At 53.3% G+C, this 26,782-nt stretch overlaps 1 protein-coding gene across 1 annotated transcript; it reads right to left on the bottom strand.

The window, feature by feature from the left end:
• Positions 1–3,264: 3,264 nt before the first annotated feature.
• METAP2 (methionyl aminopeptidase 2) lies at positions 3,265–16,399 on the bottom strand. Its single transcript, XM_061574250.1, has 11 exons — positions 16,187–16,399; positions 13,171–13,302; positions 12,325–12,453; positions 11,132–11,252; positions 9,515–9,676; positions 8,532–8,713; positions 7,721–7,815; positions 7,154–7,250; positions 5,874–5,977; positions 5,244–5,359; positions 3,265–4,782 (listed from the first exon to the last, which is right to left on the bottom strand). The coding sequence occupies exons 1-11, from the start codon at positions 16,359–16,361 to the stop codon at positions 4,530–4,532; spliced, it is 1,566 nt and encodes a 521-aa protein (XP_061430234.1). The 5' UTR covers positions 16,362–16,399; the 3' UTR covers positions 3,265–4,529.
• Positions 16,400–26,782: the final 10,383 nt, after the last annotated feature.

Raw genomic sequence — 26,782 nt, 5'->3', positions numbered from 1 at the left:
GTATAGTAGTGTATAGTGTAGTGTACAGTAGTGGTGTATAGTAGTGTAGTGTATAATGTAGTGTACAGTAGTGTTTAGTAGTGTAGTGTATAATGCGGTGTATAGTAGTGTAGAGTATAGTGTATAATGTAGTGTAGAGTATAGTGTAGTGTATAGTCGTGTAGTGCCTCCATAGAGACCAGTGTGTAGTGTATAGTAGTGTATAATGTAGTGTAGTGTATAATGTAGTGTAGTGTATAATGTGGTGTAGAGTATAGTGTAGTGTATAGTCATGGAGTGCCTCCATAGAGCCCAGTGTGTAGTGTATAGTAGTGTATAATGTAGTGTACAGTAGTGTATAGTAATGTAGTGTATAATTTAGTGTATAGTAGTGTAGTGTATAGTCGTGTAGTGCCTCCATAGAGCCCAGTGTGTTCGCTTACAGACCATCCCCCTGTTAACGGCGGGCTGTTGTAGGTACGATAAATATTAATTAACGCACCTATTAACCGCGTTTCTTTAACATTGTGCTTATGATGTTGCTAGTCTCTTTGTGTATTCATAGTTTCATATTTTTTGTGTGGGGAAAAAAGGGGGTAACTTTCGATGCCGTCGGAACAAATTAAGCCTTTAACATGCATTTCCTATACTCGCTTAAATGACCGGTTTCGTGGATCCAATGACCGTCGTTAAGAGGGGGGGGGGGGGGTTATACTGCGGTATGTATTAACCCGATGCCAGCAGCATCACGGAACACATTTGTGTTTTGACAAACTAAAATCATTCCCGGCAAACGACTCCCTCGCGATGACACAAAAATCGTCCACCCCTTACTGGCAGACTACTGGCTGATGGCAGGCAACGTGGCGAGTCACTTTGCGACGCACAGGGATAGCTGCTCCTGGGGGGACCCTTTCAAAACTAGCACGAGACGCCGATGCAGGCTTCCCGTCACGCGTAAATCGCTCCACGATACCCCCTGCGTTAATGTGCGCACCCCGCCAAGATAAACCAAATCGACATCCTTCGATTTAAAGCTTTCGTAACTGCAGGGATTCATCTTCTTGGTTCTTTCGGTAAAGTCACGTAGAAAGAAATTAATAAAATAATAAAAATAAAACATAATAAAATAATTCTCACGACGTTTCGGCCACAACGCAAGTAGCCGTCTTCAGGTGAAGAACAGGTCTGTCCTGAAGACGGCCGAAACGTCGTGAGAATTATTTTATTATGTTTTATTTTTATTATTTTATTAATTTATTTCTATGTGACTTTACCGAAAGAACCAAGAAGACAAATCGACATCGTCGCTATTGGCCCATAGCGCGCAGCACCAACCGGTACAGCAGCGTGACTATATAATTCCTCGTCACAGCCATCTCTTAGACACACTGAAGCGGTTGTGCTTTCTCGCTACGTTGTCCCCACCTGAAGGACGCTTATGTTGCGCCCGAAACGTCGTGATTTAATTTAGTTGCTTTACATTTTTTATTTTTTACCTACATGACTTTACCGAAAAAAACAAAGAGTACGGTACAGCAGCGCCAAAACTTTTCGTTTGTTCCGCGGCTGACTAAAGGTGAAGAGATAAACCCGATTCAGACGGTCACGACAGACGTAAATATCTCCCACGGTGTATTCGGCGTAAACGTCGATATTTTCCCCACGTCGTGTTTGCAGTCACTACTCCTCCCGTTGGCCTCGCCGTTCAGCTGGAGAATCAATTGTCGTCGGAGCTTCATTTGAAGCTTTCGTGACTGCAGGAATCCATACTCTTTGGTTCTTTCGGTAAAGTCACGGAGGTAGAAAAAATAATAGATCACGACGTTTCGATCGCAACAACAAGCGACCGTCCTCTCACCGGAGGACTTTACCGAAAGAACCAAAGAGTAATTGTCGTCCTGATTGGAACTCCCTCATTTGTTTCGTCAGTTTAAGGGGCTCTCCGTTTGCAGCGTGTTCAATTAGCCTAAAAAGGGATACTTTGCGTACAGTTGATATTCGCAAGCGTTGTAAATAAATACACAATCGAATTTCAAAAAGTTTCTATTTGGTGTTTGAACATCTTGAACTAACACCTGTTTTATTCTTGTTTTTTTTTTCAACAAATTTTCAGATCGCGTGATTTAACACCCGGCATCAAGTTTAACGAAGCACAATTTTAATCCACGAATTTTGGCACGCGCCGTCATGGCAACGACCCCCCCCACCAACAGCCGAGCCTACGAATAGCTGGGCCGACGAATAGCTGAGCCAACGAATAGCTGGGCCGACGAATAGCTGAGCCAACGAATAGCTGGGCCAACGAATAGCCGAGCCAACGAATAGCCGAGCCAACGAATAGCTGAGCCAACAAACAGTTAGGCCACCGGAAGTCTGTTGCCAGCATTGACTCTTCAATGAAGGTGTGGATTTCATGGCTGGGTGCGAAGACAACGGGAGAGCAGTTGAACCTCAAGCGAACTCCGATTGTGTCTGCCAGAGAAGCCCAAAAGACCACTGACGTGACACCGTATTCATATTACCGTTTTAGGATGCACTTATTCCACCTGTATACGAAAGCAAAGGGGTGGCGGTGGGGTGTGCATTATAATCTGGTAGGTGTGTAATGTGGGTGCGTGTCAGGATAGTTGTATAACTTTATATACACCGGGCACACGTTATGGTACGAGTCTTACTTTTCGGAGCGAACTTAGAATCCGGAGGGCACGGTAACAAAACAGTCGCTGCTGCCATCATCGCTACCTCGTGTCAACCTTGTCGAGAGCCCCCCTTCCCCCCTGGACGAGCAACACGGTGGGCTACTGCGGCAACCTCAGTGGAGGAGCTTACGAAACCGTTGGAGAAACGCCGCAGGCCTGCAAGATGATAGAGTTCACGAAAAGGTGCACTAACTCGCCGTTTTACGCAGCTACCCGGCGAGGCCCGCTGGTATAAACCATCACGAGGCAGCGGCTTATGGGCATCTGAGCGAATGACCACCACCACCACCACCAACCACACCTACTCGAGCGTGAATTTGCAAGCCGCCACAATCGGTGGCCGATGGCCGGGCCAGGAAGTGGCAATCGGTCACTAAGGAGGCGATCTCTCATGTGTGTTCGTTCGTACGCGCAGGCATACGCGCGCTTCCGTCCGCAAAGCCTCATAGGCAACAAACGCGGGAAAGAAATAATCGAATCAAGCAGATAACACAGTAACAAGCCAGGAAATAATACTACGCTTCGGAAGATGGCCAACGGTGTCGCGTGGACAAGTGCGCATTGAGTCACAAAAGCCGCCAAGTTACATTTTCGTGAGGTTCTTTTATTTGTAATCCAAGGATTACATCGCAGTGCGGGCCCCTTTCCCCACCTGCCCCCCGCTCCCACGTGGGCAGGCCAGTCGCGCCTGTCACCCAACTAAGGGGAAAACACTTCAACACGGGAAGCTCAAATTGTGCGCTTAGCAGACAAACATTCCCACTCAGCAAGCGGCGACTCACCGGGCACGGTGAGCTCCGCAGCCGAGCCGCTCGCGACCACAACGCCGCACCAAACCAACGCTCACTCTCGCCCTATGCGGGCGATCTCTGTAGATCGGTCGCTCGGCCCGGCCTCTCCGAGGGGCTCCTACCTGCTGCGCCCACACCCCCAACCAACTCCGCCAATCTCCAAATACTCGGGCGTGAACGCGGCACACCCGACCACGGACCGAGGGCACAACGACCGTTCGGGCGGCAGATTCGCCCAGGATGCGACGATTAAAGCGTCTATGCTGTTGCATAAGTTAAGCAGCCTCTTGCGTTCGATGTCACTTCCTGCCTTGCGAGCTAACAAACACGCCGGTGAACAACAACAAAAAAACAAACGGCGCTACGGTGACACCCCCCACTGCGGATAAATCCCGAACCGTTTTTTTTTTTTGCGTCGGGTGCGAGTGAATTTGGGGAAAACGAGTAAAACCTGAGAGCGAGCGCGTCTCTGCCGGTGTGGGGTGTGGGGTGGGGGGGGCTTTCACACGACGCCGCTCCCACCGTCCTGCCCCCAACCGAGAACGGCGGCGGCGGTGTCCGCCGGAGCCAATCACCAAGCAATCGTCAGCTTCGTCTTCTCCAAGACTACAGCGAGGGAGGGGGAGCGCGGGGTTGCGCACGCGCAGACCACACAAGCGGTTGCGCGCGCGCGCCCGTTGCCGACTCCGGGGGGGCGGCGCCAACAAGTGGCAGAAGCGTGCGACGGCATTCTGTCGGTGGCGCAGAAGCTCGGTGGGGCGGGGGAGGGGGGGGGCGGTGTTGGGCGGGGGTGGAGGGGATTCGTCGACTCACGACGGCAAACGAAAGGGTGGAGGCGGCAGGACGATGAATCGACTTGGAACGGGACTCGGAGAGGGAGCGGGATACGCCGTCCCTTTTAAACCAACCGCACTGCAAACGTTGGCAAGCCAGAAGGGTAAACCGAACGGGGCGCAATGGGGAGTGTGCAGTGTTTTGTTTCTTGTCGTTGCTTCGTAGCGGCGCGGTTTCATCGCCTCCACCCCCTCCCACCACCACCCGTTGAGGGGGCGGGCCTTTAGTAATCGCTGCCCCTGCTCACGACCTCCTTGCACGTGGGCCGCAGCAGGATGGTGTGCTCGAACTGCGCCGTGTACGAGCCGCGGATGTCGCACAGCGGCGGGTACGCGTCCACCACGCCCATGTCGCACAGGTTCTTCAGCGCCAGCAGGTACTTGCTCTCGCCGAGGCGGTCCAGCCAGCGCCGGCAGAATGCCAGCGTGCCGAAGTTCTCGTTGATCACGCCCAGCAGGTGCTTGGTGCGCGCCAGCCTGTCCGGACGGGCGCGCGAGCGAACGACGGCACCGTTAAAACATGTTTCCAGCCTACGGGGCCTTTTTTTTTTTTACTCCTCCTGGGATCAAAAGGTGGGGGAGTTTTCGCATTCGCCAGACAGCGTATCTCTTTCACACAGAAATAGCCGAGGCGAGCATCGCCCTCTCCTGGTCGTTCAGAGTTCTCTCGCTCTCTCGCTCGCTCCAATCTCGCTCTCTCGCTCGCTCCAATCTCTCTCTCTCGCTCGCTCCAATCTCTCTCTCGCACTCAGCTGCAGCACATTGGCGCCGTCGCTTCTGCCAGAACCCGTTGACTTTTATCCCCCCCATCTCGTTCAATCTCCCGCGCCTTCCCGAGAACGTCCCCCTTGTTAAGTTTAATTTGTTACAAGTGGGAGAATGAGTGAGGGATGGTGGGGCTGTGGGGGTGCGCGCGCAGCGCAGAGGTAAATAATTACCGGAGAGGCACGTGTCCCACGTCGAAGTTCTTCATGTAGTGAGAGCACTCCATGTCGTCATGCACGACGCCCTTGCCCGTGCTGCCAAAAGTCTCGATGGCGTACACCTCCCCCTCCTGCAGCACACACGCACGTACCACGCACGTACCACGCACGTACACCACACACGCAAGTACCACACACGCACGCAACACACGCACGCAACACACGCACACATTTGAAAACAAGTGCACACGCACATGTAGCCTTAACAGACTTTTGGTGCAAGTGCTGTTAGCGAGCACCAAAGAAGGCTGGCACGATGCACGTGAACTGGAGGTCTTAGGCCGGTCACTAATGACCGCGCAAAAAAACAGACAAAATTTGGTTCCGCACTTAATTTCGCTAAATTGCCAAGAATTACAACGATCAGCTTTGTCGTGTGATGAACATTACCGGCGGTCTCCGCCTGTAACGCACATTGCGTATGTACAGCTCTGCGGCGTGCACTTCTGCTGGGCCGTCCTACAACGCAGCGAACGCACACCGCTCCGCAAGATTTCCCCCCCTCCCCCACCGAACGGGTTCCTTGTCTCATGCCGCGGGACGGGGGAACAGGAGACGAAACCGACAAATTACAGCGGCGGTCACCTCCATCCTCGTGGCCTCTCCGCCCTTGACGATGGGCACGGTCTTGCCGGCGTGTATCCTGTACGGTCCGATCGAGTGTCCGTTCAAGTTCCTGATTGGCTTCACTGCAAGACAAGAAAAGGGAGCGGCGGCGGCGGTCGGACGGGTTAGTCCAGCCGTAAACGACGGTTTGCGAACAACTACCCCAACGTCACTCGGGGGGTCAACGTCACTCGGGTGGGTCGACGCGCTAAACACCGGTTGGTTTAGTGTTGCTTCGCAAATGACACGCGCTGTTGTGTACACGTCAACCCCACCGACCGAGCGAAGGCCTTGCCACGCCGTGCGGGGCACGGGAGTTATTCGACTGTACTCAGCCACGCTGGTCACCGTGGACCGAAGGCCGGGAGAGCAGACGCTGGAGCATAGAAGTACGGGACAACAATGGATTATGCTGCACTGCCCACCACTTGTGCCCACAGCAGACCGAGGCTATTATCCCATTTGCGCCCGTCCAAGAGCTCGTCATTGCTGCATCCCGCTTCATTTGCGAGATCCGTTGAGAATGGGTGCATTGCGGCTGATTAGGTTCACAGTCCGTAACCCAATCGTGGACGTAAATTGAAGTTGAAACCTCGGATTTATAACCACGTGTGAAGCCCCTCTTTTGAGAATTCATCACAGAAACTGCCACAACGGTAATCGTCACAGACTTCTTGTTTGTTGCAGGAAGCTGGGTGGCTTAGACGGGGGGGGGGGGGGGGGGGCGGGTGGTGTTACATTCCACAGCACTGAACGTTCGCGATTAATCTGCGCAAAACGTGCGACTGTAAAGTTTTGCTTGCGAATGCTCTCGCGCACGTTATTGAAACAATATCTTGCCGAGAAATGGATCTTTTTTTTCGTTGTTGTTTGCGCGTTTGCGTCATTTGCTTTTTGTGCCCCCCCCCGAAGATTATTCGTTCCATGTACTCTGCACCCTGGGTCACCCCGTGCAAAGGGCACACGTATCGTCTCATCGGGTGTCACCACAGCACCGGTGCCGGGCAAGGTGGACTTCAAGGCCGTCAGGTGAAGTGCGGGAGGCTCGTTTGCCGGCAGGGAGATCGCAGGACAGTGACCCCGGGCGTTGTGCGTTGACTGAGTAGAACCGGCACATGCACCGCCTGTGCTGCCCGCTGTACCAACTCGCCCGTGTTTTAGCGGCCCGGCGCTCCACGCGTTGTTGCGAGAGCATCGCTCCTGCGCCCCGCGATGGAAGCGCAACACTGCCCGGCCACCGCCACCGCACCCCATCCTACCCTGATAGGTCTTTCCGTCGAGCTCCACCTCGTACGACTCCATCACCTCCTGGATGGCCTCGCCGATGTCGCACAGACGCACGTCGATGCCAGCCATCTGCAGATGCGGGGGGTTAGGTCGAGAGGCCGAGTCGAGCGTTGTAAAACGTTAGCTTTTTAGCAACCTAGCTCGGCAGAGCACCGCAGTGTATGGTGGCTCGCAATGGTGGCGCAGCGATTCACGGTAATTCTCAGTGGTTGATAATGATTCACATTTTTTCACAATTGTGCAGTGGTTCACAGTGGTTTAAATTTTTTCACAGAATTGCCACAAGCAAACGTCACGTCCAATCACATCGCTCGCCTCTCGCCATAAGCGGCAGCGCCAAACACGTGCCATGTTTCATGCATGCACTGAACGGAGAAAACATTGTGGACAAATAACCCCTCCGTCTCTCCCTACGTTAAAACTATCAACATATCTCTGACAATACCCATCAGCCGCCGCGGCCTTCTAGGAGTGCATTATATTCTCGGGACCGGCTTCGACACAAACAGTGTCTCATCTGCCACCACCGAGACGCTTGCCTTTATGCCGGTGTTGGTGGCTGCCTTCACGGCCTCCAGGAGTTTGTCGTATCTCGGGTTGAACGTGACGGTGAAGGCACAGTCGATGATGCGACCTGCCAGGACACGGCCGCACGGAATCACGCCGTGTCACAAGCTCGCGCACAACACAAACTCTCTCTCGCAGTGCCGGCCAACCGAGCTTTCGCCCGCACCGATCGCCACCGGCGATACGGCGTTCTTGACACTTTTTAACCGAGGCTGCAAGAATTCATGCATAAGCTACGTCCATCTCTAACAGTGGGGGGTTGGAGGGGATGGGCGACGACAACGCTCATGAAAAAGAACCATATCCGAACAAAACATTAGCGCAAAGTTGTGTTACGTTAACACGTAGGCTTTCGGGGTTAGATTGCGTAAAAATACAAGTCCATCCGTTGACACGGCTTGCACACCGGCGCAACAGCGGCCGCCGTTCGCCACTTAACAGGCAGTGACGTCACCACAGCACTTGTGCCAAGCTGTGTGTGCTTTTGAGGCCATGCCAGTGCACACAAAGACAAAGATCCCCGTATAGCCTCAACAAACTGTTGGGGCAAGTGCTGTCAGCAACCACCGATGAAGGCCGGCACGGCACACGAGGGGGTGGGTAGCCAGCTCCACACCGCACCAGGTACTCAATTGAGGCTGAAGTCGACCAGGACCGGTTCAGAAAATCGGCAACTGTGTTGGCCGCGAGCGTGAATCGAACCCGGACGAGCCGGGTTCGTAGCCCGGTGCGCTAACGACCGGCACGCGCACGCCGACGCACTGAGAGGGAGCGAGCGGCTACCGTTGATGTGCGTGCCAAAGTCGATCTTGCAAACGTCGTCGGTGTGCAGCAGCGTGGCGTCGCCCGCGTTGGGCGTGTAGTGGGCCGCGCAGTTGTTGAGCGAGCAGCCCGTGGGAAAGGCGAGCCCCGCCTTGAGGCCGTTCTCCTTGATGAGCCGCCGCGAGCAGCCCTCCAGCTTCTCACTGAGGACAAAAGGACCCGCCCCCATCGCGTGGTCTCAACAGACTGATGGGGAAAGTGCTGTAAGCGAGTAGCGAGCACTGATGAAGGCCACTAAGGCACACGAGGGGGTGGGTGGCCAGCACCATGCCCGGCCGTCTTTGTCTCCCTGGTGGCGATGTTTACACACTGCACCTAGGTACTCATTTGAGGCCAAGTCGATCGAGCAGAGGGCCAGGGCCTCATTAATATAATCGTCACTGGTGTTGGCCGTGAGCGGGAAATGAACTCGGGCGCCAGGTTCGTAATGAAGGCATGCTAACTACTACAGCACCGCTCCCCACTCCCCAACACACGCACGCATATGTCCCTTTTAAATAAATTAACTGAGTGCACGTACCGCCGGCACAAAGATTGTCTTCAAACCAGATATAACACTTTATGCGAATGACATGTGATGATGACGACGACTTGGACTACAACGAAGATAATAACGATTCATTTCTGCAAACGATGAGAAACTCACTCTTTGGGAAAGCCCTTTCCCACCTGATGACGGACGCTTTTGTTGCGCCCGAAACGTCGTGATTTAATTTAGTTGTTTTCATTAAATTTTACATGGAACAGTCACGAAAGCTTCAAATCTAGGATGAGAAACTCATTGTACAAACCAGCGCGTGCCGGCCGGATTCGGATACAACCCAACACCCTCACACACATCTAATCAGACAACAACAGACAACCACACACAAACAGTGGAGCTGCTGCTGATTGTTTACCCTCCATGTGTGTGCGCGCGCACGTGCCACCGCGCGGGTACCCACCAGATCTCGATCATGCTCAGGCCGGGCTTGATCCACGACGTGACGTACTTGCGCACCTGCCGATGCGCCTCGGCCGCCTGCCGGAAATCCATCCAGTCCTCCTCGTTGGCCTGGTCCAGCGCTCGCTTCTCCTCGCTCGTCGTGCGCCACGACGCCACGCGTCTACGCAGCGCAGCGCGCGCACAAGACACCGCACGTTCCCCATGTCATACATTGTTGCTGCTGCTGGTAAATTTCCCCGCGACGATCAGACCCACTTTTGTCGAGCTGCCATCTGTGATCGGCTCGCTTCTGAAAACAAGTTAATACCTCACTCAGTGGGCTTTGCCTGGTAGCATGGGGATGGTTGAGTTTTATTTGTATGTTTTAGGGCGACTTGGTTGCCTGCCCTGCACTTTGCACTCATATCGTGTTTTTGTATTGTTTGTTGTTGTAACGCTCTTAACCCGTGCCCCTACTGGACGTTTATGAAACAGAGCTTCATGGCTCATCAGATTCCTCCAGTATAAATATTCAGATTTTTTAAATATATATATATAAATATATATAAATATATATATAAATATATATATAAATACCGCCTCGGGACGGGCCAGACCGCAGCGCAAGCGGGTATTGGGCCAGTGCCATGCCAGGCCGATGTTTAAACACCACACACAGTGCTCGTTCAAGGCCGAGTCGACCTAGGGAAGGCCCAGGACCGGTTCGGATAATCTCCACCGACGTTAGCGATGACCTATAATTGAACTCGGATCGGAAGGGTTCGTAACGCAGGGCACTAAACCACTACTCCACGCGCGCTCATGCACTCGCACATGCCCACGCCTTCACTGACACGCTCAAAATCGCTCTCCCGCACGTACACGCATGTACACGCACGCACACGTTGCCAGCGGTGCGAGGCTTTCCTAGAATACTCAACGGGGATCTCAAACAAGTCGCAACATCTTTACAAGACCACAAAAAGTCTCGAAAATGGCGCGCCTGGCAATTACTCCAAAATCTCTTAAATCACACAGCTTGACTGTTTAAGGGGGCGTGGTAACCATTTACACAGCGTCCCAGAGTCGCATGACCCGACGTGCATGGCACAGCCCTTTTTGTCCATCAACACGTTGATCAGTGTGCACTGAAGGTGGGTGGTAAATAAGTTTGGAGACGAGTACGCAGACACACAGACAACAACGGACTTTGTTGCGGCGGAGGGACGCCACAGTGGCGAGTTTACTCCCTCGCCTGGTACGCAGGAGGTCGTCACTTCGATAACGAACCTGACGCCTGCTATATATTTGGAGTGTGCGTGTCTCTCTCCCTGTGGTCGTCGTGTGGATTTTTCTCCGGGTCCTCCGGTTTTTCCCTCCACATTTAGAATCGACTTGCGTTTAGAGTATTTGCCCGTTATACATTTCCACGCGATGATAAGCCACTTTGTGGCCGGGTCGCTACGGTAAAAAAAGAGCTATGTAGCTCAGTGGGTCTTGCCTGGTAAAATAGAAAAGAGTGAGGACACAATGCATTCCTGGAAAAAGTTGAAAGTTTGAGGGATCGAAGGAACAAGGGCGAGAGAGTGCCATCGCGTGGCCGATGGGAGTCCTCAAGCGTCTGCCACGCACTCACCCATCCTGGTCCAGCGGGTATTCGCACTCCTGGCCCCTGGGATAGACGCCGTTGGCGTACAGCTCGCATATGGGGATCGTGGGCGGGTCCGTCTGAGCACACGCCACTCCGTCCTTGGACACTGGAAACCAACGCAAAGGAAACTAATTAAAGTTTGTTGCGACGGGCCTCCCACCAGGGTTAGCCAAGCAGAGCTGGGTGGGAGCTGCAGTCCAATTACGGAAGTTATCGACGGGCCTAACAATTATCGGTTTGATTACCCAATAAATCAGATTACAGAAAATGTCTCGCCACGCGTGCCATTGGGACGGGAGGCGATCGGTGGGGGCTTGGCAACGTCAACCAAACTCTAGCCCTACCCCTAACCACAGTAAAAGCGCAAAGGAAGTAGTTGATTACATTTTGTTTCTGTTTATAAACATAATCGACTAATCGTCCTAGCTCTTAAAAAAAAACCTTGCATCTGCTGTCCGCATCGGTGTTTATTCTATGTGACCATGAATCGGGTATATATAGTCTTGCTTTACCGGCCAACTGGTGTCATAACGTATCATACTGCAATTATTCACTCCGCTGAGAGGGCAGAGAGCCGAGCTGGCACAGCTCAGAACCCAGGGGGCAAACTCAGGGTGCCGCCTATAATTACAACAGGGCTTCTCAAGTTTATTGAGCTTTGCTTGCAGTTGCAATTTATTTAGCTCAGCAGGTGAAAGCCACTGAGGGTCTTGAGGGGTTTTTTTCCATTCCCGTTACGTTGTAATGTGCACCGATGCCTACTTTATTGAGGGCGATATTGGCACGTAAAATAAAGATCGATTGGGTTGATGGTGCCAGCCTGGCCACCAATGACAGCAGAATAACAGCCAAATGATACGTATGATTCTCCCCATAAATTTGAGAAATTCAAGCCCTGAGAATAAAAATATTAGTATTGCTGTCATCTGCCGAATATCCCTTTGTGATAGTGTTTGTGGGAAATTTCTGCTGCCTTACTGCACGCACCAGAGGTCAATTATAAAAGGATTCTCAGGAGGGAGCTGCAACATTCGTTGGCTGAAAATCAAAATTACACGAAACAAATCCAAGGAATATTAAGCGGCGTAAGCTTGGAATGCAAGACAAATGTCAAACTCTCAACTCCTCGACTCAACCCAACTCTCAACAACTCTCAACTCGACAACTCCTCGACTCACCCTTCTCTCCCACGGGCGCGCTGCCTCCCGGGACCTGTGCCACCCCGGGCACCACCCCCCCCTTCTTCTTCTTCCTTTTCTTCTTCTTCTTGGCTGCGCCCGTGTCGCCTTCGCCATCGACCTCACCGTCTGGGAAACCAAACAAGCAATTAACGACGACAACGCAACAGCTAGTATGATCGCGGCCGAGATACGCCCACGTAATTGGCACAATGGACGTGCGCCCATGTTCAATCCGCTGTGCCGACATGTTGAGTTTTCGTACAGAATAAGAAGTCTTTCGTCTAACCAGGAAAACCGCAATGAGTTCCAATGCCAGCCAATTTATTTTAGCGGGCATGTTTCTTGTGCGAGAGGAAGCCAAAGAACCCGGAGAAAAACCAACACATTCGAGGTGATAGTCAAGGCTTTGCAGAAAACAGGTCAAGCACCCGTTTGATGTACTACCACCTCTTGGCTCCCTCACAGTCCTACAGGTTTCGAGGCCCCCAAAATATCTTCGTGACCCACACAACCGTTGCCTTCAAAACAACGGATTAAAGCCATGTACCAGGGAGGATAGGTGGAGCAGGTTTTTTTAGCCCTGGCCCTCTGATATGAGGGAGCCTCAGAAAGGTTTGGGGGGGGGTGGGCGCCCCTTAAAAGAGGGGGCCTCAAATGGTGTTTTTCCTCGGGTTTCCAAAATCTTTTGGCGGTGCTTGGAAATGCCCCCCTAAAAGAATGGAGACTGCACAAAGCCACGGTGGTGGCCACCAGGGACGGGGGAAGCCACGCGAGACTCAGTCAGCCGCCGTCGAGCGAGCGAGTGGCGAGAAGTGCGGGGGGGGGGGGGGGGCAGGGCACCACCTTCATCCCCGTCCTCCTTCTCTCCAGCGCCGTCGGCGACAGCAGGAGCAGTAGGGGACGTCAGCTGCTCCGACGTCTTGGGTGCCTCCTCGACTCCGTCTGCCGCCGGTGCCTCCTTGTCAGTGTCTCCGGCTGGGCGGGGGGGGGCAGAGGACACCGTTGGTGTGGTCAGGGTTCAGGTTCGCACGAGCACCTGGATGGCAAGTTGGTTGGGGTTTTTTTTAAATCTAGGGAGTGGGTCACCTGTTTGGTTAGGGTTAGTGGTGAGGCTAGGGTATGGTTAGCTAGTTTAGTTAGGGGTAAGGTTTGGTTCGCTAGTGGTTAGGAGGTAGGGCTAGTGTGGTTAAGGCTAGTAGTGAAAGAGTTTGGTTGAACACTTTGCTAGGTTTTAGAGCTACAGTCTGGTGAGCGAGTGTGGTTAGGGGTAAGGGCTGGAGTTTGGTTGGCTAGCGTGCTACACACACAATTTTATCCCTACCTCCAAAAAGACGCCACCACTTTTTGAGGTCACGTCTCATGCTGCACGTTCTGTGTTTACATCACTGGCGCGAGCGCGGGCACACGCAAGGGCGGGTGTACACCCTCGCATGACCCCCAGTGGAGTTGTGACAATTTATAACGGTTGACAGCCGTCAGGGGTTTGAGAGGAGATTTGCAACCTCCCTAGGGGAGCTCGCACCCTTCCCAAAACCCCTGTCGCGAGCGCTGTGAATACCGTCCACAGGCTTCACTCGCTTCGTGTTGAACTTCTTTCGCACCGTACCGTAGACAACCGTGCTAATCGGAGTTAGATGCCTTCTAAGAGAAGGGCGCAGTACAAAGCAAAACTGCATGGGCCAGCTGCCTGCCAAGTAGCGCATACAGTAACACACACGTCCGATCGCTTAGACGCACGTGAGTAAATTCAAAACGCGTGTAATGAATTTATGCTAGAAATTGGCAAGCCGCAAATACGCAAAATCACACAAACCGAACCCGCATAAAGCAAGGTAAAGCTGCATATTAATTTGTTATTGCTGACTTTGAGGTTTGTGAACAAAGGGGAATTTGTGTTTAACAGCAGATAATGTACAAAATCAATATCTTTATTACGAAAAGAGCCAATAGCATTGTTTAATCGTGTGAAATGTCAAAGACCAAAGCTGTTGTTAACGAGCACCGCCAATAATTTCCAAGTTATCATTTAATAACGACAGTTAATAAAGTGATACATTGCGAATACGTTGCAATCATTTGCCAAACCACTTCTGGATGCATCGCATCGTTTGACCATACTTCACCATGCGGGCCAGTGCGAGTTTGGGAAGAACGATTCAGATCTCGCTCACCAGCGATGTTAGCCGCGGTTCAGAATCTAACTCGGGTTGCCAGGTTCATGTAATCAACGTTGAAGTTTATAATAAATCACGACGTTTTGGGTGCAAAACAAGCGTCCATTGTACCTACGTGACTTTACTGGAGAAACTAAGAGTATGGATTCCTGCAGTCACGAAAGCTTCAAATGAAGATTGATTGAAGTTTAAGTTGAAACTTTCCAAAAAATCTGTGCGCATTCCAGTTTGTAGCATTTTTTTTAAAAAGCACACTATTCAACCCCGAGTGAAGTCACGCTAAGTGGTGCAGGGTGTCTAACTGGTCTTAATCTTACCATAATCCACAATTTTAATAACAAAAATCTGCTTCCGTACAAGTGCAAGTCGGCTCTCATACCACGCTATTTTACAGCAGCCGACGAACTTCGTGGCGTACCCGCCACTTTCACAGTACTAATTAAATTTGTGTTTGTAATTAAAACAGATTTGTGGTCGCATGACAAATACTGCTATTCGCACGCCTATGACCAAATCACCATTCGTTACGCGCCCTCACTTTTACCACGGGTAAATCGCCACCCTGCGAAACACAGGTGTTATAGGCTGTTACTGGGCTAGTGCATGCTGTTGGAGAAAGAGCAGCGACACATAGTGTTGTACGCTACTACGCTCAGACGCCCTATGCTGCCTGACCTTCAATCCACCACCGACACAAGCCGGGGTCACGTTAACCGTCAGGTCCAGCAACGCCGTGCCCAGCAGTGGACTGGCAATCAGACTCAGGAGGAATCCGATGAGCCATGAAGCTCTTCTTCCACTCACAGATGTCCATTTTACTGTGGCTGTGCGCGTCCATCACCGCCGTTGCCTCTCTCAGCTGTCAAGCAAAGACGACGGCGCCCTTTCAGATGCGCTCCTGCGGCCGTCTGGAACGCTCTCGCTTCCGATATGAGGAAGTCACGACTACATACCTATCAACCCCTTATCAGTTTCATTTATTTGGTATAGCTCTGCGAGCCATTTAGAGCTTATTGGTCACCCCGTGTCCCTTATAAATCTCAACGTTCATCCTTACAAAGTCCCATCACAAGGGAGCAACACTAACATTGTATGTTTTTTTATTGCCCGTATTGAAACGGCTGTACGCCCTGTGGACATGAAAACTTCCCCGTAACAAGGAACGCGCGGCTAAAGTGTTTGGGTTTGACAGCTGTGCCACCAGTGGAGAGCTACGGCCACTTCCAAATCATCACAATCGATAAACGTATTTCTTCAGATCAATATCAAATCAAAGATCGTTTCTATAGAACTGATTTTTGCCTTTACTTTGTCGTATCGCCCCACCCCTCCTCCTCTCCCGCACCTCCGATCAGCAACCACGGTTGCCTACGCAAAGTTCAACACACGCGCGCGCGCAGACACACGTGAACGCATGACACGCAACATGCGTGTCACGCGTTCACGTGTACGCGACATGAGATTAACATGGCATGGGGAGGGGAGCGGGAAGGCCTCAACCTCAATACCCTACACTCGATAGGCGACCGCGCCAGTAACGCGGCACGCGATTGGCCCAACGGCTGGCGCGAGCGGCCCCGCCGACCAATGGCGCGCGGGCACAGAGCGTCGCGGCCCCTATCCGCTGTAGCAAAACTAAACGCGGGAGAGGGCTGCCTCACGGCCGACGCAAAGTGCCTCGTTACCGGCCTTCTTTTTCTTCTTCTTTTTCTTCTTCTTCAGCTTCTGCGCCCCCGCCGACTCGTCCACCGCGGCGGTGGCGTCGTCCTCCTCCTCCTCCCCCGCCTCCTCCGCCTCCTCCTTCTCCTCCTCCGCCGCCTCCTTCTTGCCGTTCACCACGGGTCGCTCCGAGTCGTCCATCGCAGCCAGAGCGTTACCGCGCGCGGTGCACGCTGGGAAGAGGCGGCGGTGGGGGTTTGGGGGGGAGGGGTGGAGGGGCGGGGACTAAATGGGTGGAGGGGGGGGAGGGGGGAGGGGGGTTGAGGGGTGGAGGGGGTGAGAGGGTGAGGGGGGGTGAGGGGGGGAGGGGGGTGAGGGGGTGAGGGGGGGTGAGGGGTGAGGGGGGGTGAGGGGGGGAGGGGGGTGAGGGGGGGTTAGGGGTGAGGGGGGGTGAGGGGGGGAGGGGGGTGAGGGGTGGAGGGGGGTGATGGGTGGAGGGGGGTGAGGGGTGGAGGGGTGGAGGGGGGGTGAGGGGTGAGGGGGGGCGTGGGGTGGAGGGGGGTGTGGGGTGGAGGGGGGTGTGGGGTGGAGGGGGGTGAGGGGTGGAGGGGGGTGTGGGGTGGAGGGGGGTGAGGGGGGGAGGGGGGTGGAGGGGGGAGGGGGGTGAGGGGTGAGGGGGGGTGAGGGGGGGAGGGGGGTGAGGGGTAGGGGGATGAGGGGGGGAGGGGGTGAGGGGTGGAGGGGGGGGTGAGGGGGGGAGGGGGGTGAGGGGGTGAGGGGTGGAGGGGGGTGAGGGGTGGGGACTAAACTGTTTGGAGGGAGGGGTCGAGGGAGGTGGGGCGGGGCGGGGAGGGGAGGTGGGGGTGGGGGTGGGTCTCTATCACGGGCTTATTTTGGTGTTTCCACCGTAGTGCTTTGGTAGAAAAGGAGGGAAGGCTCCCTATTGGTCAACCGTGTTATGTAATGCTGATGACCTGGTGATTGCTGCTCACTCAGAGGAGGAGTTGGAGGCGCTGCTGCTGAACCTGGAGCTTGCCACTAAGAGGTGGAGCCTTGCCATCAGCCCCACCAAAACTAAGAACCTGCCTAGGTATGTTGTTACCAAACACTCCACCCCTCGCCTCCCTATTGGTGATGGAGCAGTTGTGGAGAGAGTCGAGAATTTTCCAGACCTGGCCAGTGTGCTCATGACCAGCTCCGGTTTGACAGCAGAGGTCTCACTCCGAATCAGTCGAGCGGCATTATCTTTTCATCAGCTGCGCAACGCTGTGTGGAAGCTACCTGGTCTCTCGCTCCGCACGAAGTTTCGGGTCTTCTCAACCACGGTCATGCCCTCTCTTTATCTATGCTTGTGAAACGTTGACCCCCCTAATGGAGCATTTGCACCGCTTAGAAACATTCAGGCTGGCATGCCTACGATCCATCCTGGGTTTAACCAGGCTGGATTGTGTGAGGAGCTCAAAAATACTTGAAAGATCTAGACAAAGTCCCATCGGTGAGCTCATCCGGCAGGCAAGGCTGCGTTGGCTGGGTCATGTAGCCCGCATGCCCAGCCACCGCATGCCCAAGCAGCTTCCGTTTTGCCGCATAGAGGGGGATAAACGGGCACGGCACGGGCTGGAGAAGAGTTGGAGTGATGTGGTACAGGAGGGTGAGGAGCTGAGCGGACTTGCCGATGACCGGTATCAGCGGTGTCAAGATCGACCTCTATGGAAGAGGCTCGTGAAGGACGCTGCTACTGGGCAGTTGGGGGCAGTCGCCCTCGAGCAACAACGGAGGGCAGAGGAGCGACGCTCACAACAACGAGCGGAAGCCGGGCGGCTAAAATGCAGCAAGTTGGCACAGTAGGGGTACAGCTGATGCATTTACCAGTCATCTCAGTCAGCCGACCCATAGCACATGGGTCTGTCCCGATACCTCCTGCCAGCGAGCCTTCGTCACTTCGCGTGGCCTCAAAGTGCATCTGGCCTGGCACAGGCGCCGTGGGGATGTCACCGCCACTTCGTGGCCATTCACCCACCGCCAGTGTGTCGTCACATAGGTGGGCAATCATTACCCAGCGCTGGGGTTGAGTCACCACACCACCAGTGTGTCATCACATTGGTGGACAATCAGCCAGCGCCAGGGTTGAGTCACCACACCACCAGTGTGTCGTCACATTGGTGGACAATCAATAGCCAGCGCCAGGGTGATTCACCACACCACCAGTGTGTCGTCACATTGGTGGACAATCATCACCCAGCGCCAGGGTTGATGCACCACACCACCAGTCTGTCATCACATTGGTGGACAATCATTAGCCAGCGCCAGGGTTGATGCACCACACCACCAGTGTGTCGTCACATTGGTGGACAATCATCACCCAGCGCCATGGTTGATGCACCACACCACCAGTCTGTCATCACATTGGTGGACAATCATTAGCCAGCGCCAGGGTTGATGCACCACACCACCAGTGTGTCGTCACATTGGTGGACAATCATTAGCCAGCGCCAGGGTTGATTCACCACACAACCAGTGTGTCACATTGGTGGACAATCATCACCCAGCGCTAGGGTTGATGCACCACACCACCAGTGTGTCGTCACATTGGTGGACAATCATTATCCAGCGCCAGGGTTGATGCACCACACCACCAGTGTGCCGTCACATTGGTGGACAATCATTACCCAGCGCCAGGGTTGATGCACCACACCACCAGTGTGTCGTCACATTGGTGGACAATCCAAAGATGCCATCTAAATGCTGGCACGTTGTGGAGCCAGCGGCATCCCACGTGGTGCAGCAGCACGTGTGGCGTGCATGACGGCGCGACCACTCACCAAGGCCGCTATCGGCACGGAGTACCGAGCATTGAGAATGCACCGTATAAATCACGACTTAGAAAAAAACAGGTTGGTTAAAGTCTCCCATAGACTCCAATGTTAAAGTCTCCCATAGACTCCAAAGTTAAAGTCTCCCATAGACCCCAATGTTAAAGTCTCCCATAGACTCCAATGTTAAAGTCTCCCAGAGACTCCAATGTTAAAGTCTCACATAGACTCCAAAGTTAAAGTCTCCCATAGACTCCAATGTTAAAGTCTCCCATAGACTCCAAAGTTAAAGTCTCCCATAGACTCCAATGTTAAAGTCTCCCAGAGACTCCAATGTTAAAGTCTCCCATAGACTCCAAAGTTAAAGTCTCCCATAGACTCCAATGTTAAAGTCTCCCATAGACTCCAAAGTTAAAGTCTCCCATAGACTCCAATGTTAAAGTCTCCCAGAGACTCCAATGTTAAAGTCTCCCATAGACTCCAATGTTAAAGTCTTCCAAGACTCCAATGTTAAAGTCTCCCATAGACTCCAATGTTAAAGTCTCCCATAGACTCCAATGTTGAAGCATAGCTGTCAACCCATAAGGTTTACCCCGTATTCTTGAGACAGGGAAATTGAGATTTCAGGTGCATACGGCATACAGCCGTTTCAATAGGACAAAAAAACGATGTTTTTGTCTATTTGTGTTTTTCCCTTGTGATGGGACTTTGTAGGATGAACGTTGAGATTTATAAGGGCACTAATAAGGTCTGAGTTGGTCTGTAATCAGGTAGGGCACTGATAAGGGGTTGACATGTGTGCCTTTGCCTTCATACAATAATGCCATCAAGGAGCGTTTGTTAAGGCAAACAAAGTCTGGACCGGTTTGGATATCCAGGCTGTTCGTCAGCAGAGCCAGGCTTGTCTAAGTTTAAACACGCACGCCTCACTATTAAGCATTCACTTCAGACGGAGCTGTCCAGGGCTGAGCTCCGAAAAATATTGTATTTCCTGCCCCAGCTATTCAGGGTGGGAGCGAGTGGGGTATGGTTAAGGGTGGGGGTGGTGGTTTTGGAGGGGGTGTAAAAAAAAACATTCCGCAGATTACTTCGACAACTCATGATGAAGTAACCGATTACTCCCATATACTCGTTCGAGTCAATGAAATCGGTGGGAAAAAAATCATGGCACGGCAGCCGAGCTGGAGTTTCTCCAACGAGCGCGCCGTGGTTATTCCGCGCCGTGAAGGAGAGCGAGCGAGAGCGAGAGAACGAGACAGAGGGGGGCATTTTTTTGTTGTTGCACAGCGCTAACTTCTCCGAGTTCATTGCGGCGAGATGTATCCTGGCAACGTGCGTTTACCGACGCCCCGTTGACTCCCACGAAGAACGCACACACGCGCACGCACGCACGCACAGGCCGGCCTGCCAGGGTCTCTCTGTCTCCCTCCCCACGGCCAACCAACCCCCCCCCCCCCCCCCGATTCGTCTTCCTTCTGCCGCGTGTGCGTTTCTCTTGGCGGCACGGCGCTGGCAATGTGTTGTGGGGGGGCTCCACGTCGCGATTGAAACGTCCCAAGGCTTGAGGACACGGTAGGAGGTTTGTTTGATGTGTGGAGTCTCTGTTCGGTGGGATTCGATCGGTGGTAATGGAGGGGACGCTCTGACCACCCTGGTGTTGGAATTAATTCTGGGGTGCTGGGGAGGTTCTTTTGGTTCTTTCCGTAAATTATAAACGACTTAACTCACCGATTGACTGCGCCAACAAAGCGAACGGACGCGAGATTGGACGGCAACGAGTTATTGGTCGCCGAGTGCTGGAGTCACGGTTTTTTGACACCGGACAGAGGAGTTTTCAAACTCTTCAACACCACCACCACCATCATCATAACTCTCATCATAACTAACCTCATCATCATTGGTGGGGCGCTGGGTAAAGAGTGAGATCACATCACTTGTAATTAATTGTCTTTATCTGTTTGCGTGCCATATTGATCGTCGTGTATCGGTGTGCAGCGCCATTGACAGATGCGGACGATCTGTGCCGCTGTTAGATCTGTTCACGACTCTAAACGTCGGGTCCCGTTGTCCATCCGCTGCTGGATGACGATGGCGCTCCACTTGCGCGCCGTATCGGGCCGTGAGCGTAGTTTCAACCATACCTCGCCACACTGGACAGGGCCGAGTTGGCGTAAGGAGGAGGGAGGGGGGGTGGCCGCGTAGACGCGCACACAACGCGGTTCAGATGTCACCATCCTTGGCTGCCCGCTGACGCTTGCCGGCCGGTTCACAAATGCTCAGCGCGTCAACCGCTGCGCCACCGCTCCAACTGTTGAACAGCAACGGAACGCCCAACGCACACTCCGTGTCTTACGTGGGCTCTGTGTGTGCGCGTGTGTGTGTGTACCGTGGCGTCCGTCACGTCTTCGCTGTCTACACGTAGCTCCCCGTGTTAAACTAAAGACATTCATTGTATAGTCTTGGTTCTTTCGGTAAATTCACGTAGAAGGGAAACAATAAAATAATATAAATATAAAACAATAAAAATTTCTCACGACGTTTCGACGGCAACACAAGCAATCATCATCAGGTGTCTTTTATTCAGGGCTGCAGCGCACGCTTCGTAAGTCTCCACATCTCACCTCGTGTCCCCATGTGTCTCTCCGTGCGTTCAGGCTGAGCGTACCTACGGGGGGCGGGGGGGAGGGTGCCGAGCGACGACAATGGAAGCCCCCGAGTGGACCCTGCCCGACGCGGACAGCGTGATGCCTGTGCTGGACGATTTCCCCTTCTTCTTCCACCAGGTGCCCTCTCATCCTCCTCCTCGTCTCTCTTGCCCATGGGCAAGGTTCTTGGCTCGAGTTCCATTCATCCTCTCCGCAATCCCTTCTTCCGTTCCGGCACATCGCCGGGTGGTGACGGTGGCCACGCTACGCGATCACGACAACACGTGGAGTTTGCGTGTCCTCCTCTCTCAGCCCGTGGTCGCACGCATTTTTCTCCGGGTCCTCCCGGTTTTCCCCTCTCGAATCAACAACTAACTGTGCGTTTAGAGTATTCGGACGCTATACATTTCCACGTGATGCACCGCTCCCATTGCGGAGTCCCAACATTGAGATTGGTTCTCGTTGAACGATCCAGGCCGCGCCACCGCCAATACAAACACGAGACAAACGCAACGTCAAAACGACGCAGGCTGGAGCGAGTGTTTAACTGCCCGGCGCGGTCTGACGGAGCCCTCTCTTTCTCGTCTACCCGCAGCGCGGAGTTCCCCGGGTCCCCGGCCAGGTGTACCGGGTCCCCGCACGGGCGCAGGGGGTTCCTGGCAGCCCACGGGGTGCGCCAACCAACAGGTAACATCGCGACGGTGCCACGGGTGCAGCCGCTGCTGCTGTTGTTGTTGTTGTGTCGGTGTGATTTAGGTTGAGATCTTATTGTCGGCACAGGTAAAACCCCAGTGGGCAATATTTTTTTTATTATTACACGCTTTTATTTTACTCACTCTGTCTATTGTTGATATCTTCAAATCTTGCAACTCAATTTTAACCCACTTCCCAATGTGGTATCGACTACAAACTTGGAATACTGATGTCATATTGATGACAATACTATATTATATAATAAAAAAACATATTTAAAAACATTCCTTTTTATATGTTATGTTTCGGCTTGGGTCTAATTGTCCACGGTCAACTGACATTGGCTGTAAATCACCACAGCCCCTTATGTTATGGCAAGCTTCGAGGCCACTTCCTGGAGTCGTGGAGTTCATCCATTACTAGTACGGTACATTTCATTAAAGCGTGTTTAAAAAAAACTTTTTAAAAATATTACTTTTTTATTGAACAAGAGCCCAGTACGACGCACGAGGAGTGGGAGGGTAGAAATATTCCATGGACAAGCGCGAGGCCCAGGTGCCCACGGCAAAACAAAATGCTTCGATGCGACGGGGACTTGGTTACACCGTGGATATTCCCCCCGTGTGTCACGTGGATTTTTCTCCGCGTCCTCCGGGTTTTGTTCCAACCCTCCGCAATGTAGGAATGGACGCGTGCGTTTAGGGCATTTGGCCGCTTGTGAATTTCCCCGCGATGACGATGCGCCCCTTCGTTGAGCTATCTTTCTGTGGGCAGGTCGCTTCTGACAAACAGAGCTACGAAGCTCAGTGGGGGCCTTACCCGGTTTCGTTTCGGTCACGATTTCAAAAACGGGCCCGGTTTCGTCCAAGAATCTGACGTCACCGCCGAGAAGAGCGGGGGGTGGGGGGGGGGCGCTGTGGTTACATCGATCGGCAGGTCAACGTGTGGGGGCTGTAGAGTGTGGCTATGTGGGTAGTCGAAAGAGTGTGGACCAAATGCCCTCCGGAGTTCTCTCTCTCTCGCTAGCAGAAACTCTTCCAGCCAGCAGTGGCGCGAGCAAGCAATTGCGGGGCTGCACCTGTACCCACGCCCGGCATCTGCACCCCCCCACCCCCCGTGACTCCTCTCCTCCTCTCTCAGCCAGGGTCCGGGCCTCAGGGTTCCTGGGCAGCAGCGGAGACCTGGGCAGCCGGGGGGCAGCCCCAGGGAGGAGGGCAGCCACGGCGGCCCGCGGGAGTCCCCCACGGAGGAGCAGCAGCCGGGGGCCGAGGAGCGGTTCGGCTTCTTCTCCCTGCAGGACGGGCAAGTCAAGAGGTGCCGAGCGACTCGGAGCGTTGCCCACGTTCGCCCGTGAACCGCGGGGAGCGGCGCGCTGCCGCCACCGGCTCTTCCTCCTCCTCCTCGCGCCGGCCTTCATAGCTGCTATTCTTAGGTTTTTTTCGGTAAAGTCACGTAGGTAAAACATTAAAATTAATAAAAGTAAAATAAAATAAAAATAAAAGTCACGACGTTTCGGAGGAAACACAAGCTTCCGTTTTCAGGTGGAACCGTCACAGCCACGACAGCTGTATCAAGTAAATGAGAGATTGCAAGAGCTACCACTCCGTATATATAATGGTTGGAGAGGGGGGAAGGGCCAAGTACGGCACACTTTTTTATTAATATGGTAAGGTGAGGCTTAAGAGGGTGAGCCTTTGTTATGGAGAGGTACGGTTTGTGACTAAGCCTGGCCTACATAACAATAGTGTGAAAAAAGAAGAAACAACTAAACATGGTAAAACATGCCTGGCTGTCTATCAATAACCTGTAATAGTTGTCTGTCAAAAAGATTGGCCAAATAAGTGTAGTTCAAATCTAGAATTCATAGCTGCTCGCTATCAGCACTTGCACCCAAAAAGGCTGTGTGGCTAAGCGTGGATGTATGCGTTTCTTATAGGTGTGGATTTATGCGTTAAATATCAGTGCGTTTGTGTCAATGCGTAGGTGTGCGTATGCATGTATGTACGTGTACATACATGCATGTGGGGAGCGATAGTGTAGCGGTTAGCGCACTGCGCTATGAACCCAGTGATACGAGTTCGATTCCCGCTCACGGCAAACACCAGTGACGATTATCTGAACCGGTCCCGGGCCTCCCCTAGGTCGACTCAGCCTCAAATGAGTACCTTGTGCAGTGTGTAAACATCGCCACTGGGGAGACAAAGGCGGTCGGGCGTGGTGCTGGCCACCCACCCCCTCGTGTACCGTTCCGGCCTTCATAGGTGCTCGCTAACAGCACTTGCCCCAACAGTCTGTTAAGGCTATAGGGGGATCTTTGTACGTGTATGAGGAGCGGTGGCGCTAACCACTGCGCCACCGCTCCGTCGTCCGTCGCGCGCTCTGCAGACCCCTCGGCGATGGGTGGAGGGGCCCGACACCGGAACGCGTGCGGCTCCTGCTGCTCGAGCTGGGCCTGGTGCTGGACTCGGTGATGCGCGCCGGCCTCAACCTCCCCCAGGTGACGCCCGCACGCGCCACGTGGGACACGACGGCCCGCACCATCAAGCACGTGATCCACCGACTCATTATTTGTTTGCAGGACACTATGTTTTTTATTTGACCAGGTAAGGCCCGCTGAGCCGATACAGCGCTGCAGTCTGGCCCGGCCCGAGGTGGTGCTCGACAACAGCACTTCAGAATATTTATTTTAAATCAGAATATTTATTTTAAATCAGAATATTTATTTTAAATCAGAATATTGATTTATACTGGAGGAATCCGATGAGCTACAAAGCTTACAACAACAAACAATAAAAAAAACACGAAAGTAGTGCAAAGTACAGGATTTTTTAAAATTTAAATCACCTAAACACAAACAAATACACCACTAAAACCATACCCCATCCTACCAGGCAAAGCCCACTTGAGGTATGAAATTTTTGTTTTACTTGATTACAGCAAGCGTGCTGTGACGGTTCCACCTGAAGACGGAAGCCTGTGTTGCCTCCGAAACGTCGTGATTTTTATTTTATTTTAATTTTACTTTGATTAATTTTGATTTTTTTATCTACGTGACTTTACCGAAAAAACCTAAGAATATGAATACTTGCAGTCACGAAAGCTTCAAATCTAGAGAGGTATGAACTTGTTTTTCAGAAGTGAGCTGGCCACAAATGAGGGCTCAATGAAGTGGCTTATCATCATCATCACGTGGACATTTACAACAGCCAAATATTCGAAAGTTAAGAAATGTTATTGGTTCCACCCCCCCTCCACCGCCGACCAGGAACAATACATCTTGGTGATTATTTGTAACCCCCGCGAGAACGAAGATTTGTTCCCAGCGGCGAACATTTGTTCCTCGCTACGGCTTAGCCGTCACCTAGCCGACCACATCGCGCTGTCCGACCGTCGCACCCTCTGGACACCCTTGTGCACGTGTGTGCAGCAGAGGTCGCAAACAGGTTTTGATTCCTTACCCGTACCCGGCCGCACCAGGGTCGCAAACGGGTACCCGTACCCGGCCGTACCCGTACCCTACCCGTACCCGGCCGGGTATCGGGTAGGGTACGGGTATCGGGTACCCGATTGCGACCTCTGGGATGAAGCCATGTTGCAGGCGCGGGTGGGTTGATTCTAGGAACTTGAATTGTGAGAAGAGACAAGAGCTTGGGAAATGAGTGACAAACGGTTACTCACCAGTGACTCACGGTCTACCCGTACCCATACCCGGCCGCACCAGGGTCGCAAACGGGTACCCGTACCTGTACCCGGCCGGGTACAGGTAGCCGGGTATCGGGTAGGGTACGGGTATCGGGTACCCGGTTGCGACCTCTGGTGTGCAGCGGGTAGCGCTACGCTGCGCTATGAACACAGCGACCCGGGTTCGATTCCCGCTCACGGCCAACACCGGTGACGATTATCTTAACCGGTCATGGGCCTCCCCTAGGTCGACTCAGCCTCAAATGAGTACCTGGTGCGGTGTGTAAACATCGCCACTGGGGAGACAAAGGCGGTCGGGCGTGGTGCTGGCCACCCACCCCCTCGTGTACCGTTCCGGCCTTCATAGGTGCTCGCTAACAGCACTTGCCCCTACAGTCTGTTAAGGCTACACGGGGGATCTTTGTCTTTGTCCATCTCAAGGAATTTTTTTACCATCATCGAGGTGCGTCAGTTCGCATCCGTGTACGACCGTTATTCCCAGTGCCACCGCCGAGGCCAGCGAGCGGACAAATAAATTTGCGCACGAGGTGGGAGGGGGGGGCGGCATCGGCACCGTCGTGACGGCCGCCCGTGATCCCGTTCCAGGGCTTGCGCAACATCATCCAGTGCAGCTGGCCGGAGCTCTCCGCGCTGGCCGCTCCGTCAACCGGCGCCGTCGGCGGCACGGACGGCGACGGTAGTGACGACGGCGGCGACGGCGGTGGAACACCGGAACCCGCCAAGCTCCCCGACGGACGAGCGGAGAAAGCGGCGCCAAAGAACCGGGAGG

This window comes from Lethenteron reissneri, chromosome 55, assembly GCF_015708825.2.
Source record: "Lethenteron reissneri isolate LAM-NWPU_2019-01 chromosome 55, ASM1570882v1, whole genome shotgun sequence".
Classification (NCBI taxonomy): domain Eukaryota; kingdom Metazoa; phylum Chordata; class Hyperoartia; order Petromyzontiformes; family Petromyzontidae; genus Lethenteron; species Lethenteron reissneri.
The sequence above is the reverse complement of the archived record's forward strand: the minus strand, read 5'-3'. Positions and strand labels throughout refer to the sequence as shown.